This window comes from Hemiscyllium ocellatum, chromosome 31 (assembly GCF_020745735.1).
Source record: "Hemiscyllium ocellatum isolate sHemOce1 chromosome 31, sHemOce1.pat.X.cur, whole genome shotgun sequence".
NCBI classification, from domain to species: Eukaryota; Metazoa; Chordata; class Chondrichthyes; order Orectolobiformes; family Hemiscylliidae; genus Hemiscyllium; species Hemiscyllium ocellatum.
In genome coordinates, this window is record NC_083431.1 from 1,158,354 (window position 1) to 1,177,500 (window position 19,147).

The 19,147-nt window shown below is 41.7% G+C and overlaps 1 protein-coding gene across 14 annotated transcripts in view; it reads left to right on the forward strand.

Annotated features, from left to right (window-relative positions):
* Positions 1-19,147, forward strand: part of ncor1 (nuclear receptor corepressor 1) — a 402,479-nt gene that overhangs the window by 248,623 nt on the left and 134,709 nt on the right. For all 14 annotated transcript variants that reach the window (XM_060848164.1, XM_060848169.1, XM_060848173.1 and 11 more), the window contains 2 exons: positions 1,787-2,300; positions 17,126-17,255. In XM_060848164.1, coding sequence (XP_060704147.1) covers positions 1,787-2,300; positions 17,126-17,255 — 644 coding nt within the window. The remainder of the gene's footprint in view (positions 1-1,786; positions 2,301-17,125; positions 17,256-19,147) is intronic.

Below are 19,147 nucleotides of genomic sequence, written 5' to 3' on the forward strand. Positions count from 1 at the left end.
TTTGCCCTTCAGGTTCCCTTTTTTTCTTTCCCCTCTAACCTTTAAACTGATGCACTCTAGTCCTCAATTCCCCAACCCTGAGGAAAAGTCTGAGTGCATTCACCCTATCCATGCCTCTCATGATTTTACATACTTCTGTCGGATCCCCCCCTCAATCTCCTATGCTCTGAAGAAAAGATTGCTAATTTGTCCAACCTCTCCCTATAACCCAGACCCCTGAGTCCAGGCACCATTCTTGTAAATTTCTTCTACATTCTTTCCAGATTAAGCAAGGTGACCAAACCTGAACTTGCTGTGTTGAAAAAGTTAATGGTTTATTTACACAAAGCGCATGTTCACAAGGATTTTGTGAAGCAATCTGTGCTAATTTATCAACCTACAGATCAGTTGCATGAAATCGAAACACACTCACGTGCCTCCCTGAATAATCGCCAAGTAGAGCAGTTGTCTATTTGTTGAATCGCTATCTGATTGTAAAAGGTGGTCTTGGAAGAAATTTATATTTTGTAAATAAGCTAACAAGAACGTATCCATTAGAGTTGAGCATGTTATCATGCACACATGCTAAAGCTTAAAAGTGAATAATTTTTGGTGGCACTCGATCCCAGAAACTTACTGCCTAGTTTTTTTTTGTGGGATAATTTGGGTCTTTATCTTATACATCTTGTAGTAACTCAGGATTGTTAGCACAATTTGTGCATACTTGGATTAATTGGATAAATGACTGTTCATTAGATGTTCATTTTCTACACACACCTGGAAAAGAATCTGCGTTTATAACGTGTTTTCGTGAGTTTTGAGAAGATTTGTAGCTCAGGTTGAGGTTTTGGATGTAGATTTGCTTGCTGAGCTTGAAGGTTCATTTCCAGACGTTTCGTCACCATACTAGGTAACATCTTCAGTGGGCCTCAGACGAAGCGCTGCTGAAAATTCCTGATTTCTATTTATATGTTTGGGTTTATTTGGGTTGGTGATGTTATTTCCTGTGGTGAAGTCACTTCCGGTTCCTTTTCTCAGGGGGTGGTAGATGGGGTCTAACTCGGCGTGTTTGTTGATTGAGGTCCGGTTGGAATGCCATACTTCTAGGAATTCTTGTGTGTCTCTCTGTATGGCTTGTCCTAGGATGGATGTGTTGCCCCAGCGAAAGTGAAGTACTTCCTTATTGGTATGCAAGGCCAAACTAATGTCATTTACAAAATACCATGCAAGAACTGCAACAAACACTACAGTGGACAAACAGGCAGAAAACGCGCCATCAGGATACATGAACATCAACTAACCACACAACAACATGACACTCTCTCACTAGTAACCTTACATACGATGAGGAAGGACACCACTTTGACTGGGACAACACATCCATCCTAAGACAACCCAACCAGACAAGCATGAGAATTCCTAGAAGCATGGCATTCCAATCGGAACTCTACCAACTAACACATCGAGTTAGACCCATCTACCACCCCCTGAGAAAAGGAACCGGAAGTGACTTAACCACCGGAAATAACATCATCACAGGAAATGACACTATCAACCGAAAGAAACCCAAACATATAAATAGAAAGCAGGGATTTTCAGCAGTGCTTTGCCTGAGGCCCACTGAACATGTTACCTAGTAGGGTGATGAAACATCTGGAAATGAACCTTCAAGCTCAGTGAGCAAACCTACATCCATTATCATGTGTTTGTTTCAAATTTGCATAACTTGTGCTTTACTTTTTGTTCCTTCATAATTCTTGTCCCAAGATTTAATTGTGACAGATGAATGTAAATTATTTATTCCTAGGAGCTGAGAACAGCTCAGATACTGAAAGTGCACCTTCACCATCACCTGTAGATACAGGCAAGTCAAGCAAAGAAAGTACAGAAACGAGCAAGTTAACTGAAGAAGCGCTCAATCCCACAAGCAGAAGTTCTCCAACTATTCCACCTGTCTCACCAGCACAAGCTGCTGCTTCGCCTGAACTGCAGGTTAAACAAGAAATGAACTTAGGCTTTGAGGAGTCAATGGAGGGACAGAGGGGCTCTGAAGCTGAAGCAAAGCCTGTGTTTGAGCCTCAGGTGAAACCCAAAACTGAACCTGTGGATGTGGATATGAAACCAGAAGAAAATCTGCAAGTTAAAGTGGAGGTGGATGCCAAAGACAAAGAGTTTGAGAAGGCCAGGCAACAGGAAACAGTGGCATCAGAGCTACTTGATCTGCCACAGCCTGGATCACAGGTGGAATCTCATTCAGACAATGATTCAAGCGCAACTTGCAGTGCTGATGAAGTGGAAGATGGGGAGCCTGAAAGGCAAAGGTAGGTCCCCTCTGTTTGTTACGGGGAATGACATTACAGAAAGTTATTTTGTTAGCAGGGTCAGTAATTTGTCATTTTTATGGATAAAATGAATGGGATAAGAATCCAGTAACATGCAGAAAGAGTTTTTAAAACAGGAGTGGTTAAGATTTGGAATCCCTTCTGATTGGACAGTGGATATAGATTCAACAGTGTTTTCGAAAAGAAATTGGCTAAATGTCTATAGGATTAAAATTGTTAGGAATGTTGGGAAAGAGTGGACAGTAGGGCTAACAGGATTCTCTTCACAAAAGCTGACAATGAATGTCCACCAACAAGATTATGAATTATACAATGTGATTTTTCGGTATTATAGAAATTCGAATAAGTTAGTCAAATACAATTTACCTTTAACAATTATATGCTAACTTGTATTTGTTCCCAATCTTTCTAAATGCTAATTAATTTTGGCTCTGTTTATTGTTTCTAATGGTTTTCCCATTAGACGAATTGGCTTGTAGTCATTAGGTTGGTTGTGGTAGTCAAGTTCAGAAGAACATAGCTGCCAAGCTGGGTCTGAGGCAGATAATGAGAGAGCCAACACGAGGAAAAATTGACTTGACTTTGTGCTCATCACCTGCCTGTTGTAGATATGGTGATATGTTATGGTATTCTTGTGACACAGAGGTCAAACTCCTCTGTTAATTAAAACCAAACACCCAGAAAAGCTCACCTCGCCTTGTAATATGTTAAAATGTGAGTGAGTGAGACAGAATTTCTCATTTCCACTGTGTAAAGAAAATTTCTTTTCCTAACTCTAATAGGGAACACTAAACAAAAACTAATCACAAATCCAAGCCCCACTTTTTCTTAACTACTTGCTATCTGACTCTGACTCTAACTCTATAAAAATGCTGTTCCACAAACACACACATTAAACATTGCATTAACTTAATCTGAAGTCCACACAGTCTGTTTTCTCCACTTTCTTCAGTCTTCCCTCTGAGCTCCCTGGGTCGTCATTTTTTTTTAACTGCAATTATTATGTTTTATATGAAAAGATACCTTTTGATAGTGCTTTCTAATTTCTTTGAGAGCAAGTTATTAGCTGGGCAGTTAGCTCTCTGGCTCTACAGCAGTTGCTCTGTTGATTGATGGCAGTTACTCTCCCTCTAATTTTCAAAATACTAGGTTTATATCCCATAACACATTAAATTCTTATTATTTGGTTGGTTTCCAGGTGTCAAAACAAAATTGGAAGTCTATTGGCTTCCGGTATTCTGGGAATAACTTCAACTAATTGGTTAAATTTGAATTGTTGTCAAAACAACAACCAAAACTCAGGTATCCATTTAACAGCCAATTGTTACATTTGGAACTGCCTGATCTTTAGCTGGCAGCTGTGGCTGTACTTTAAATTCAGAAAAGCACTTTGTATCTTAAAGTGACCACACATGCTTTTGACTTTGTAACAGTACGGCATGCACCTCTCTGACCTTGTGAAGATTAAATCCCGTCTTCATGCTAAGGAAACTTTTCCTCTAAATGGAACTGATTCAAAACTGATCTGGCAGTTCAATGTTGGCCATCTCTGGGGTGTTTGTATCATAATCAACAGAAAACTTGCATTCCACCACAGTGTGTAACCTCATGAACACATGCATTCAGATCAAGTCAGGGGATAGATTTAATGTGGAACGTGGCTACAGAAACCAGAAACGGTCTGAAATTTATTTAAAATCATGTATCAACCTGGTGAAGCGACTGTATAGGGCTATATTTTTCCAAAGTCTGGAAGCAGCATGTTAACACAGCTAAGAAATCACACAAGCAACAGAGTAAGTATGAATGCCAAAGTCCTGCCACATTCTCTCATGAATGGTGGTGGACAATTGAATAAGTAATGGGAGAAGTTAGTTTCATGAATAACATCACCACCTGCAATCCTTAGAGTAGGAATAAATGAGTGTAAGAGCTTCGAGTCAGTGTGCCAAGTGTATGATCCGTCTTGGCTTCTCACTTCACCAATGCCAGACTGCAGCCTATTCAACTTGTTCCATGTGATATCAAAAAAAAGCATAGCATATTGGATATGAAAGACTTGATATTTGACCCAATAACTTTTCAGCATGTGCCCCATACTTAGCACCATGACCAGCTACAAGGCAGCTACACCATTGACAACTACTTGACAGACTGAAACATTGTCTGGTCAATTGGTGAATTATCACTCCTTTGCTGTATTCTCAATTATCAGCAAAGTGATGGAATGTGTTTTCAAAGGTGCTAACTGTAACCTGTTCACTGTTGTTCAGTTTGGCTTTTGCCTGCTCTGCTTCTGGCTTCATTACAGCATTAGTCCAAACACAAACAAAAGAGGTATGAACAATTACCATTAAGCGTAAGGTGGATACTTGTCCATCAAGACACTGTTCAAAAGGGCCACAACACACTGCAGTACACCAGAACTGCAAAAAGAGGAAGAACACCACCTCTACAATGTATTCGCCAAAAACGGATACCCGCGCAATTTCATCAACAGATGCCTAAAGGAAAGACAACGGAATGAGGACATGCCGCAACCCAAAGGACTGGCCACACTCCCATACATCAAGAGCATTTCTGAACTGACAGCCAGACTGCTGCGACCACTAGGACTCATAGCAGCACACAAACCAACAACCACTCTCAGACAACAACACACCAGGACGAAGGATCCGATACCCAGCATAAGCAAAACCAATGCAGTGTACAAACTCCCATGCAAGGACTGCACAAAACACTACATAGGACAAACAGGAAGACAGCTAACGATCCGCATCCATGAACACCAACGAGCCACGAAACAACATGACCAGTTATCCTTAGTAGCCACACATGCAGATGCCAAGCACATGAGTTCGACTGGAAAAACACTACTATCATAGGGCAAGCCAAACAGAGAACAGCCAGGGAATTCCTAGAGGCATAGCACTCGTCCACAGATTCATTCAATAAGCACATCGACCTGGACCCAATATACCGACCACTGCAACGGACAGTTGGAACTGACAACCGGAAGCGGCAGAGACAAACCACTATAAATGCTGGCGGAAATATCACAGAAGCGCTTCACAGGAGGCTCCCAAGCGCTGAGGATGTCACCTAGATAGGGGACGAAACGTCTGCAACACAAATTCCCACTCGGCGAACAGAACCACAACAATGATCTAGATGAAGGAACTGAGGGCATTCTGGCTAAGTTTACAGATGATACAAAGATAGGTAGAGACACAGGTAGCATTGAGGAGGTGGGTAGGCTTCAGATGGGTCTGGGCTGGTTACGAGAGTGGACAAAGAAGTGGCAGATGGAGTGCAACGTGAGAAAGTGTGAGGTCGCGCACTTTGTAGGAGGAATAGAGGCATGGACTATTTTCTAAACAGGGAGTAAATTCAGAATTCTGAAGTGCAAAGAGACTTGGGTGTTCGAGCCTAGGATTCTCTCAAAGTAAACTTGCAGGTTGAGTCAGTAGTTAAGAAGGCAAATGCAATAATTGCATTTATTTTGATGGCATTCACGAGAATGGTCCCAAGAATGAAAAGCAGAACATATGAGGAACATTTGAGGTCTCTGGGTCTGTACTCAATAGAGTTTAGAAGGATGGGTTGGCGGTGGGGGATTCTAACTGAAACATACAGAATTCTGAATGGCCTGGACAGAGTAGACGTTGGAAAATGTTTCCAATGGTAGGAGAGATGAGGACCCAAGGGCACAGCCTTCAAGTAAATTGCCTTTAGAACAGAGATAAGAAGAACCTTCTTCAACCAGAGTGGTGAATCTATAAGATTCATTGCCACAGAAAGCTGCATGGTCCAGGTCGTTGAGTGTATTTAAGACTGAGACAAGCAAGTTCTTGATTGTCAAGGGGATCAACAGACAAGGGGAGAAAGCAGGAAAATAGGGTTAAGAAACTTATCAGCCATGATTGAATGGTGGAGCAGACTCAACGGGCTGAGTGGCCAAATTTCGGCTCCTATGTCTTATGGTCTACAATAATGATATTTGGAAACTTTTATCAGATTCCCACATGATTCTGTTGAGAGATTGAAAACATTTCGAGGTCATAGGGAAAAAATTAGAAGGGAGAAGGAACTTTGTCACAAAGCTAAGTTTTAAGAAACTTATTGAAATTAGGGTGAGGATTAAAATGCAGAGACATCAAAATGATTACAGCACAGTAGAATATTATTCATCCCATCATGTCTGCACTAACTCTCCAATTTGTTCATTTTGCATAGCACCATTCTCCTGTCTTCTCTCCATAACTCTGCACATTTCTTCATTTCCAAATAACAATCTTCCTTTCAAATACCTCGACTGAACCTGAGTCTAATACATTTTTGTCATTTATATAAATATGTGGATGTGAATATAGGAGGAATGGTTAGTAAGTTTGGAGATGACCAGAACATTGGTGGTGTAATGGACATGAAGAAGTTTATCTTAGAGTACAATGGGACATTGATCAGATGGGCCAGTGGCTTGAGGAGTGGCGGATAGAATTTAATTTAGATAAATATGAGGTATTGTATTTTGGTCAGGTAAACCAGGGCAGGACATTTACACTTAATGGTTAGGTCCTGGGGAGTGTTGCAGAACTAAGGGACCTTTGGTTGCAGGTTCATAGTTCTTTGAAAGCGGAGTCACAGGTAGACAGGGTAGTGAAGAAGGTTGTTTGGTATGTTTGCCTATATTGGTCAGTGCATTGAAAATAGTAGTTGGGATGTAATGTTTCATCTGTATAGGACATTAGTTAGGCCGCTTGAGGAATATTGCATTCAATTCTGGTCTCCCTGCTATAGAAAAGATGTTGTTAAACTTTTGAGGGTGCAGAAAAGATTTATAAGAACATTGCCAGGGTTGGAGGAGTTGAGCTATAAGGAGACGCTGAATAGGTTGGGGCAATTTTGCCTGGAGCATCAGAGCCTGAGGGGTGACTTTATAGGGATATATAAAACCATGAATGGCATGGATAAGGTGAATAGCCAAGGTTTTATTTTCCCAGGGTAGGGTAATCCAAAACTAGAAGGCATAGATTTAATCTGAGAGGGACAAGATATAAAAGGGACCTAATGGATAACTTTTTCACACAAAGGGTGCTACATGTATGCAACGAGCCACCAGAGGCAGTTTACAATTACATTTAAGCGGCATCAGGATGGGAATATGAATAGGAAGGGTTTGGAGGGATAAGGACCAAATGTTGGCAAATGGAACTAGATTAATTTAGGATATCTGGTTGGCATGAACAAGTTGGACTGAAGGGTCTGTTTCCATGCTTTACAACTCTGATTCAATGACTCTATCTCAGACAGTGCCTTCTTGATCCATCTACCTGCCGTATGAGAAACTGTTTTTCTCCAATGCTTCTGTTAATTACTTTTCATCTGTACCCTCTAGTTCATATTTTTTGCAATGGGTACGGTTTCTCCCTGTCTATCTAGATCACTCATGATTTTGATAATGTCTATCACAAAATCCTCTATGTTCCCTTCACAAAGGAAAGCAATCCTAATTTCTTCAATCTATGTTTATAACCACAGTTCCAGAGAAGAACCTTATTCATCTTTCTATCTGGTCTACATTATTCAGTGTGCAATCTCCCTTATATTGGCAAGACTAAATGCAGATTGGTGACTGCTTTATGAATGTGAAGTTGCATGAATGATTCTTAACATTCCAGTTGCTTGCCATTTCGATAAACCACCTTGCTAAGCAGTGTTTGGGTGTCAGGTGTGGCAATGAGCTGAACCACTCTCTCCCAGACTCTGCTCCAGTAAAGACCTGACTCTGCACTCCCACACTCACCATGTTCTCACTTCCACTCTGGCACAGTCTTGACAACCCACAGTAGCAGCGGAGCACAGTGTGACAGAGCTCAGCAAAGTTTCAAAGGCCAAATGCACTTACCAGCACCATGCACTGAATGACAGTGCCATGGATCAATTACGTACTGAGACAGAAGTGACATTGCTTCCCAATAATTTGTCAGCATGTCTCTAGCTTTGTTGCAGCAGAAGCTACTGCTTTGGTTGGAAGAACATCTACTGACCTGGATGTTTTCTGTATCATGTTGCTTGCTCATTTCTATATCCATATTGCTACCATTCCTATATTTCATGAGTCTAATTCCATTTAGCCAATGTCCTGGAGGGAATAATCCTATGAAATGCAGACAGGGGGAATGAGGGGAAGATGTGTTGATGGTAACATTCTGTTGGAGTTGTCCGAAATGGCAGAGAATAATCTTTTGAACGCAGTGACTGTTCAGGTGAAAAGTGAGGATATTGGGAACCCAATCACACTGTTCTGAGTGATGGGAAGGGAGCAAGAGCTGAAGCAGAGGTGATGGTTCAAATGAGGTTGAGGCCCTGTCAACCACAGTGTGTGGGAACCCATGGTCATGGAAGTAGGGCAGCATAGTGGCTCAGTGGTTAGCACTGCTATTTCACAGCACCCGGGATCCGGATTCCATTCCAGCCAGGCTAACTGTCTGTGTGGAATTTGTACATTCTCCCTGTTTCTGTCAGGGTTTCCCCCAGGTGCTCCAGTTTCCAAAGGTGTGCAGGTCAGGTAAATTGGCCATGCTAAATTGCCCATAGTGTTCAGGGACACATAGGTTAGGTGCATGAGTCAGGGGAAATGTAAAGTAATAGGGTAGTGCAATGGGTCTCGCTGGGATACTCTTCAGAGGGTCAGTGTGGACTTGTTGGACCAAATGGTCTGTTTCCACTGTAGGGATTCTATGAATTCAATGAAAAGTGAGAGCTGGCAGCCTGACAGGTGACTGTAGCCTCTAGTGATGGCTACAGGAAGAGGAGAATATGCTAATTTTTGCAGAGAACAGAATTTTTAGGTGAGCATGTAATCTGCGGTAAATTGCATAGGTGAGAAGGTCTTAAAAAAATTGAGGTAGAACATGTAGGCATTGCCCCTTCAAGTGAAATCCATGAATTGATGTTGAAACCTGAAATGATTTAATCTGCTAGAAGTCTTCAAAGTTTTAAAAAGCTTTGCCTCATTTGTTTTTAGTTGCACTGTTGCATATTTAAAAATCGGATTGTGACTGTCATGCAACCTCTTTTAAAACTGCCATTGCCATGAAAATATACTGCTGCAAGCTGATGTGCACAGAAAGGGAAGGAAGCTAGCACCAAGATTTGGCAGCAGAGCTGCTAGGATCTTTATTATTTATAAACCTGGAACAAAATGCTGTTTAGAAAATAACACTGGAAGGATTGACACGATGGAATGTTTTCCCTTTGATTGGCGTGGGGGAGAGGGTTAGGAATATCAGTGATCCATTTAAAAATGTCAATATTTAACTATAATTTTATAAACCCTAACAGAGCTTAAAGTGTTGATAGAAGGGCCGAAACAAGGTTTTGAGTTGGATTAGAAATACAGGAAAAAGCTTGGGATTACCCTCAGCTTCAATGATAATTCTATAATAAAAGACCACTTGAGTAAAGAGCAAACTATAATGTTACTGGGTGGTAAAATTTGATGTTCTGACCACTAGTAAGATTATTTATAGGAACGGACTAATAGAAGGCTATTCACCCTTTGAGCTGGATCCTAAACTCAATTAGATTATTATTGATCTGACCATTGATGCTTTTAAATATCAATTCAATATTCTCTGAACCTTTAATGAAAATCATCTCATGATCTGAAATAGCTCATGATTGTAAATCCATCCAATGTTACTATAAATGGGCATAAAAATATTAATTGTTTCCTACTCCACATTCAGTTCTTTAATTCACCCAAATGTTCTATCCTGTCATTAACTGGTTTTGCAACATCTTTGTTGAAAAAAAGCTGAAGTATGTCATTTTGTAATATCTTCTCCCCTCTTTAATGTTCCCATTTTGTCATGTTAACCTGTGTTTTAACAGCTCTCATCACGCTCTTTCAACCCAAACACTTTCTTCATCTCCTCTCTTTTAGTGAAACACAAATACTTGTTTTGCTTATACCAGATACTTTCCTAAGATTGTTGCAGTAGCTCATCACCCTACTTGAGAGGTTCCCCCTCGTGCATTTCTTTCACAAGCTGTTGTTTGGCCTGGGAAAATAATGAATCTGAAAGTTCCTTTGTGGAGTTCAGCCAGAGGCAAGGCCATGTCACTGTGAATAGTCCACTTGATCAGAGAATGAGGAGGAAGTATAGAAGAGCAATTGTGGTAAGGGATTAATAAGTGAAAGGGGCAGACAGATGCTTTTGCAGCATAAATGTAACTCCAGCATGATATTTTGTCTTCTGGATGCCAGCCTTAAGGTTAACACAGAGGAGCCACAGGGCACTCTGAAATGGAAGGGTGAAAATCAAAAGTCACGTGATCCATGAGTGATGTAAAAATAAAGAGAAGTTGGAAACTTATCAGTGGGCTTTAGGGAATCAGGTAAGAAATTAAAAACTCGAACCTTAAATGTAGTAATCTATTGTGCCACACAATAGTGGATATAGGTATATAAGGATAGAGCGGATAAATAGGTGGCTGAAGAGATGGTGGGCTTTAAATTTCTGACACATTAGGACTGATTTTGGGGGAGTTGGGAACTGTAAGTTGTTTGCGTTACATCATCCTAGCGAGATGTTTTGCTAAAGCATTTGAGGTGGATTTGAATGAGATTGTCTGGGGAATGGACTGATCTATTCATACTCATGGAATCATACGTTAAAGACAATATCCCATGCACTATCCCTGGATATGTTCTGTTCCACCCAAAAGAGCAAACTCAACAAACGTGATTGCACAGTGGTGTACAGTCAGTGGGGAGTTAGAACATATAGAACATAGAAGGATACAGCGCAGTACAGGCCCTTCGGCCCTCGATGTTGCGCCGACCGAATCCTACCTAACCTATACTAGCCCAATAACTTCCAAATGCCTATCCAATGCCCGCTTAAATGACCATAAAGAAGGAGAGTTCACCACTGATACGGGCAGGGCATTCCATGAACTCACAACCCGCTGTGTGAAGAATCTACCCCTAACATCTGTCCTATAGCTACCACCCCTTAATTTAAAGCTATGTCCCCTAGTAACACCTGACTCCATTAGCGGTAAAAGGTTCTTAGTATCTACCCTATCTAAACCCCTAATCATCTTATACACTTCTATCAGATCTCCCCTAAACCTTCTCTTCTCCAATGAGAACAGCCCCAAGTGCCTCAGCCTTTCCTCATAAGATTTTCCTACCATTCCAGGCAACATCCTGGTAAACCTCCTCTGCACTCGTTCTAAAGCTTCCACATCCTTCCTATAGTATGGCGACCAAAACTGCACACAATACCCCAGATGAGGCCTCACCAGAGTCTTATACAACTGCAACATGACCTCAGGACTCCGGAACTCAATTCCTCTGCCAATAAAGCCCAGTACACCATATGCCTTCCTCACAGCACTATTTACCTGGGTGGCAACTTTCAGAGATCTGTGTACATGGACACCAAGATCCCTCTGCTCATCCACACTACCAAGTAGCCTACCATTAGCCCAGTAATCCATCATCTTGTTATTCCTACCAAAGTGAACGACTTCGCACTTAGCTACATTGAATTCCATTTGCCACATTTCCGCCCAGCTCTGCAACTTATCTATATCCCGCTGTAACCTACCACTTCCTTCCTCACTATCCACAACTCCACCGACTTTTGTGTCATCCGCAAACTTGCTTACCCAGCTTTCAAGCCCTTCCTCTAGATCATTTATAAAGATAACAAAAAGCAATGGTCCCAAAACAGATCCTTGTGGTACACCGCTAGTAACTGCGCTCCAAGATGAACATAATCCATCAACTACTACCCTCTGTCTCCTTCCAGCCAGCCAATTCCTAATCCAAACCTCTAATGTATCCTCAATGCCATACCTCCGTAGTTTTAGCATTAGCCTACCATGGGGAACCTTATCGAACGCCTTACTAAAATCCATATACACAACATCTACTGCTTTACCCTCGTCCACTTCCTTAGTCACCTTCTCAAAGAACTCAATAAGGTTTGTGAGGCACGACCTGCCCTTCACAAAACCATGCTGGCTATCCCTGATCACGTTATTCCTACCCAGATGTTCATAAATCTTATCCCTTACCATTCTCTCTAAGACTTTGCCCACCACTGAAGTCAGACTCACTGGCCTATAGTTACTAGGGCTATCCCTACTCCCTTTCTTGAACAATGGGACCACATTCGCTATCCTCCAGTCCTCTGGTACTATTCCCGTTGACAATGACTTGTCATTGAGAATTCCCAGCGATGACTCTGAACAACATCAAGCCATATAGGATCAGGTCAAACATGACCAAGGAAACCTCCTGATGTTTATCATGAACTATCCTCCCTCATTTGATGACTGTTTTCTTCCATGTTGAACAACCCTTGGAGAAAGCACTGAGTGGCAGGGGAACAGAATGTACTTTGACTGGGGGAGTTCAAGAGTGGTTTGGCAACAGCATTGCTGACAAAGCTGGTTGAGTCCAAAAGGATGTAGTTGCTAGATTGGTCTGTGGCAGGTAGTGAGGGAACCAACAGGGATCCATACTTGACTTCATCCTCACCAATCTGACTGCAGCAATTCCATCTGTCCATGAAAGTATCAGTAAGAGGGACCACTGCACAATCCTTGTCAGACGAAGTTCAGCCTTCACATTGATGATACCTTGCATGGGATTTTGTGATATTGTCACTGTGCGAAAAAGGGACATATTTCAAATAGATCTAGCAACTCAAGACTGAACATTCATGAGGCACTGTGCATCAGCAAGAGCAGGATCATATTCCAGCACAATCTGCAACTCCATGGCTTGGTACCTTCCCCCACTCAATTATTGCCATCTCGCCAGGGGATCAATCCTGGTTCAGTGATGAATGCAGGAGGGCATGACAGAAGCAGCACCAGGCACAGCTAGAAATGAGGTGTCAACCTGGTAATGCTGCCAAACAGGACTACTTGCATGCCAAACAGTATGAACAGCAAGTGATATACTGAGCTAAGTAATCCTGCACCATCGATCAGATCTAGCCTTTGCAGGCCTACCATATCCAGTTGTATTGATGTATTGATTTATTGTTGTCATATGTACCAACATACAGTGGAAAAGTGTTGTTTTGTATGTTCTACAGGCAGATCGTGTCATACAAAATGCATCAGGGTAGCAGAACAGAGTGCAGCTTACAGTCTTACAGCCACAAAGAAGGTGCAGAGAGAGAGATCAGAATTAACATTAGACAGTTCCGTTCAAAAGATTCTTAGCAGGGGAGAAGTTGTTCTTGAATCTATTCGTATTTGTGTTTAAACTTTTACCTCTTTCGTCTGGCAAAAGGTAAAAAAAAAGGAGAGTTTATCAGGAGTGGGAGGGATCTTTGATGATGTTAATTGTTTTCCTTAAGGAAAGGGAAGTATAGATGGAATTAATGGATGTAAGGCAGGTTTGTGTGATGGACTGGGCTGTGTTCATGACTCCCTGTCGTCTCTTGTGGTCTTCAGAAGAGTAGTTGCCAAACTACTATGTGATGCATCCTTAGAGGATGTTTTCTATGATGCATCTATAAAACTTGGTAAGTATTACTATGGACGTGCCAAATGTCCTTAGCCTCCTGAAGAAGTAGAGACATTGTTGTGCTTTCTTGACTGTTACATCGAAATGGGTAGAGCAGGACAGATTGTTGGTGATTATCACTCCCAGGAGCTTGATTCACTTGGGTACCTCCACCTCAGCATCATTGATGCAAACAGAGGTATACCTCCAATCCACTTCCTGAAGTCAATGACTAGCTTCTTTGTTTTGCTGGCATTGGTGGAGAGATTATTGTCTTTACATCATGTTGCTAAGCACTCAGTCTCTTTCCTGTATTATGTCTCGTCATCATTTGTCACCTGACCTACAATGGTGGTGTCGTTAGCAAACCTGTAAATGGAGTTGGGATGGAATTTGGCCACACAGTCGTGAGGATATAAGGACTAAAGTAGGGGGCTGACAATACAGCCTTGCAAGGCACTGGTGTAGAGGATTATGGTAGAGGAGATGATGTTGCCCATTCTTGCTGATTGCAGTCTACAGGTCAGGAAGTCAAGGATCCAGTTACAGAAGGGGAAGCCAAGACCTAGGTCTTGGAGTTTAGAGGTGAGTTTGATTGGAATTGTGGTGTTGAAGGTGGAGCTATAGTCAATAAGCAGCATGCCATAAGTTTCATTGTCCAGATGCTCCAGTGTGTAGGCCCAGGGTGATGGCATCTGCTATGGTCCTGTTGCGCTGGTAAGCAAATTACAAAGGATCAAGATAACTTGGTAGGCTGGAATTGATACGAGCTCCAACTAATCTCTCAAAGCACTTCATAATTATTGAGACCAGAACCATCGGGCAGTAGTCATTGAGGCCCAGTACAGGATTTTTCTTTGGCAGTTGTGAATGGTGGAAGGCAAACAACTCATTGGAGGAGGACCATTCACAAATGTCCCCATCCTGAATGATGGAAAAGATCAGTGCAAAAGGTAAGGTTGAAGTATTTGCAGCAGCCATCAGCCAAAAATGCCAAGTAGATGATGCAGTTCAGTATCCTCCTGAGGTTCCTGCCATCACAGATGCCAGTCTTCAGCCATATCAGATTCACTCCATATCAGATCAAGAAAAGATTGAAAGAACTGGATACTGCAAAGGCTATGAGCCCTGACAGCATTCCAGCAATAGTATTGAAGACTTGCTGCATCCCTAGCCAAGTTATTCCAATACAGCCTCAACAGTAGCATCTATCCAACAATGTGAAAAATTGCCCAGCACACAAAAAGAACAGGACAAATCCAACCAAGTCCCATAATTCTACTCTTGAACATCAAGCAGCACCTGCTAAGCAATAACCTGTTCGTTGACGCCCAATTTAGGTTCAGCCAGGACCACTCAGCTCTTGAACCAAGGATGTAATGAGGTCAAACATGGATGAAAGAGCTGAATCCCAAAGATGGGATTAGAGTGACAGCCCTTGATATCAGTGCCACATTTGACTGAGTGTGGCATCAAGAAGCCCTAGCAAAGCCTAAAACAATGGGAATTAGGGGAAAAGCTCTGATGGTTGGAGTCATTCCTAGTGCATAGGATGTTGCTTGTGGTTGTTGGTCAGTGATCTCAGCTCCAGGACATTTCTGCAGGAGTTCCTCTAGGCACAACCATCTTCAGCTGCTTCATCAATGACCATCCCCACTTTTCCCCTTATGATGGAGGGAAGGTCATTGATGATTACACAATGTTCAGCATCATTCATGACTGTTCATATATTGAGGTGCATGTCCAAATGCAACAAGATCTGGACAATATCCAGGCTTGGGCCGGTGGTGGTGAGGAACATTGCCCTACACAAATGCCAGGCAATGAGTATCTCCAAAAAGTAACAATTTGATCACCTATCCTTGAGATTCATTGCTCTTACCATCACTGCAAACCCCCTATCAATATTTTGGGACTAATCTTTGACCATAAACTAAACAGGGCTCACCACATAAACACAGTGCTTCAAGATGCTAGGAATGCTGCAGCATGTAACTCACCGCCTGACTCCCCAAAGCTTGTCCAAGATCTACAAGGCACGAGTCAGGAGTGTAATGTAATACTCCCCATTTGCCTAGATGGGTGTGACTCCAACAACTCTCAAGAAGGCAGACACCTTCCAGGGCAAAGTATCCAAATTGATTGGCATCACACCCAAAAATATTTGATTACTTCAATATCCAGTAATGTGTACTATCTACAAGGTCTATTACAGAAATTCACCAAAGATCCTCAGACAGCACCTTCCAAATCCATGACCCATTCTATATAGGAAGACAAAGGAAGCAGATGAATGCCACCATCTGCAAGTTCCCCTCCAAGTCACATTCCACCTTGATTTGGAAATATATCACTGTTGTTCAGTGTCGCTGGATTTAAATCCTGGAATTCCCTCCCTAATGGTATTGTTCATCTACCTACAGACAATGGGCTTTAGTGGTTAAAGAAGGCAGCTCACCACCACTTTGTCAAGGGTAATAAATGCTGACTGAGCCAGAGATGCCCACATCCCACAAGTGAATGGAAAAAAGTGTAATCAGATTTTTGTTGACAGATACAGACAGGCTGAGGCAACTGGCCACTTCTTGTGCTGTAATCATCTATGAAGTTCCTAGGCCTATGCGAATCAAAGCTTCATCAATATTATAACCTGCATATCATTCCTCAAATCCATTTATAGTTATTAATGCAACTAACTTACCATTTAGTTTGGAATGTTTTATATGCATTCATAGTCATACTTTGACTCCTGGTTATTATCGTCACTATATGGATCCTGCTACAGCATTAATACAGGTCGTTACCTCCTAGTAAAGCAAGATTGAAGTCCCCTGAACTAATAATAATTGCAAATGATTTCATTAAAATGACCTTTCTTCTGTTGCATCTTTTGCTGTGGTGTGTCTGCCCACATTGCACCTTACTTAATCTGGGATTTGCCTTTGGCTTCCTTTTATGTAGATTTGCATTTCTTTGAATTTCATGTTCTGATTTTCCTCTTAATTTGAAGTGAAAGAAAAGGGTTAGCAAAAAACTGTTTTGTTTATGAGTAAGAAATGAGGTAGAAAGATTTCCTAGAATTAATACAGTCCTTAAGAATTTGTGTTTGTACCTGTATTGCTATGCACTATCACATAGTTCTTCTCTATAATCTTTGATGGGAATATTCACAGATTTTCCTTGAAGATGCTTGATGATAAACATGTGTAACTTGAACCAACTTAGGTCATGTTATTCAAAGAGTTCATTTCTGCTCTAGAATGTTTTCTCCAGAATCAAAATCATCACTGCTGAAACCTCTCAGCTCCGTGTTGATGACCTCAGCCATGAAACCAGTTCAGATGGATATCCAGCAACTACAGCAGCGAGCGGCCATGATTCCCAATATGGTGAGTGTTTCTGTGGGTAGTCATCAGGGTAGTTCTCATACCCTTTTTCGAATTCTGCAAAATCACTTTGTCAGTGTACCAGACAATTTGATTATAGCTCTCTAACCCAATGACCAGTAATTTAGTTTGCAAGTTGTATTTCCAGTTAAACTCCAGGAAAGTTAGATGTGGGCACTTAAAAGTAAAAGGAGTGCCTGATAAATGAAATGATTAACTTTCACAAAATCTTCAATCGTTCTTTATTCCGGTGAAGCTTCTTTGTTTTCTGATCCTGTATTTAATTCGCATAATGAAATTTGACTCTTGCTCTTATCCATTCATTCTTGTTTTGAATCCTTTAATTTGTTTGATTTAATTTCCACCCCATCTAAAGTGGAGCAAATTTAGAAAACATAAGAGCTACAGCAAAGCCCATGTAAGTCATCTTAAGACCAGAAGGCCATATGAAAAAGGAGTAGGCCATTTGGACCCTCATCTTTGCTCCATTACTAAGTGGGATCGTAGCTGATCTGCCATTCCTCAAATCTATTTAACTGTCCTTTTCTGGTACCCCTGATTCTCCAAATGATCAAGAATCTATCTATCTCAATCTTAAATATACCCAAGGACTCTGTCCTCATAGTTATCTATGGCAAGGAGTTCCAAAGAGAGACAACCCCCTGAAAGCAGAGATTTCTCCTCATCTCAGTCTTAAATTGGTGCCCCTTTATTCTGAGACTCTGCCCTCTGGTCCTAAACACTGTCTTGAATGGAATCATCCTCTTTGCATTTACCATCTCACACCAGTTAAAAATCCTTAATGTTTCAATGAGATTCTCTTTTAAACTCCAGTGAGGAGAGATATCCTAAATTAATCTGGTCCCATTTGCCAGCACTTGGCCCATATCCCCTTCAACTTTTCCTATTCATATGCCTTTTAAAAGTTAAAAATCACACAACACCAGGTTATAGTCCAATTGGAAGCACACTACCTTTCGGACCGACGCTCCTTCATCAGGTGGTTGCGGAGGACACAATTGTAATTTATAGCAAAAGTCTACAGTGTGATGTAACTGAAATTATACATTGAAAAATACCTTGATTGTCTGTTGAGTCTTTCATCTGTTCGAATACCATGATAGTTTCACTTTTTTCTTGTGTAAATCATAAAACCTTTTTTTTTACAAGTTGCATTCTCGGGTTAGCTGTTAACACTGGTGATAGCTAGACAGTATGTTGAAGGTGTTAGCCCCCTGTGTTCTCTGTCTATGCCATGATGTTTAGATTGATTCTAATCTAAAAAGTGAGATAAGAGTTTTACATGAATTCATGCAGTTTTTGAGCAAAGTACAAATTCACCCCACAAAATGTGTGTGCGCATGTGGGTCTTTGTGTCTGTCTGTCTGGGGTGGGGGGTTGTGAGTGTCTGTGAGAGAGTGTGTATATGTGTGTGCATGAGGGTAGAGTGGTCTAAGTCTCTGAGAGGATGTGTGTGTGTGTCTGTGTCTGTAAGGGTGTGTGAGTGTCTGCATGTGTGTCCATATGTATGTGTGTATCCGTGTGAGTGTGTGTGTAAAGGAGTGTCTGTGTGTGTGTAAAGGAGTGTCTGTGTGTGTGTAAAGGAGTGTCTGTGTGTGTGTAAAGGAGTGTCTGTGTGTGTGTATAGTGCAATGGTGGTCACCTGTAGTGTGACATGAACCCAAGGTCCCAGTTGAGGCCCTCTCTATGGGCACCAAACTTAATTATCAGCTTCCGCTCAGCCACTTTTCGCTGCTGCCTGTCTCGAAGTCCGCTTTGGAGGATGGTCACCCGAAGGTCCGAGGTCGAGTGTCCTGGACCACTGAGAATGCAACTTTTAAATGGTCCAGGACACTCGACCTCGGACCTTCGGGTGACCATCCTCCAAGGCGGAC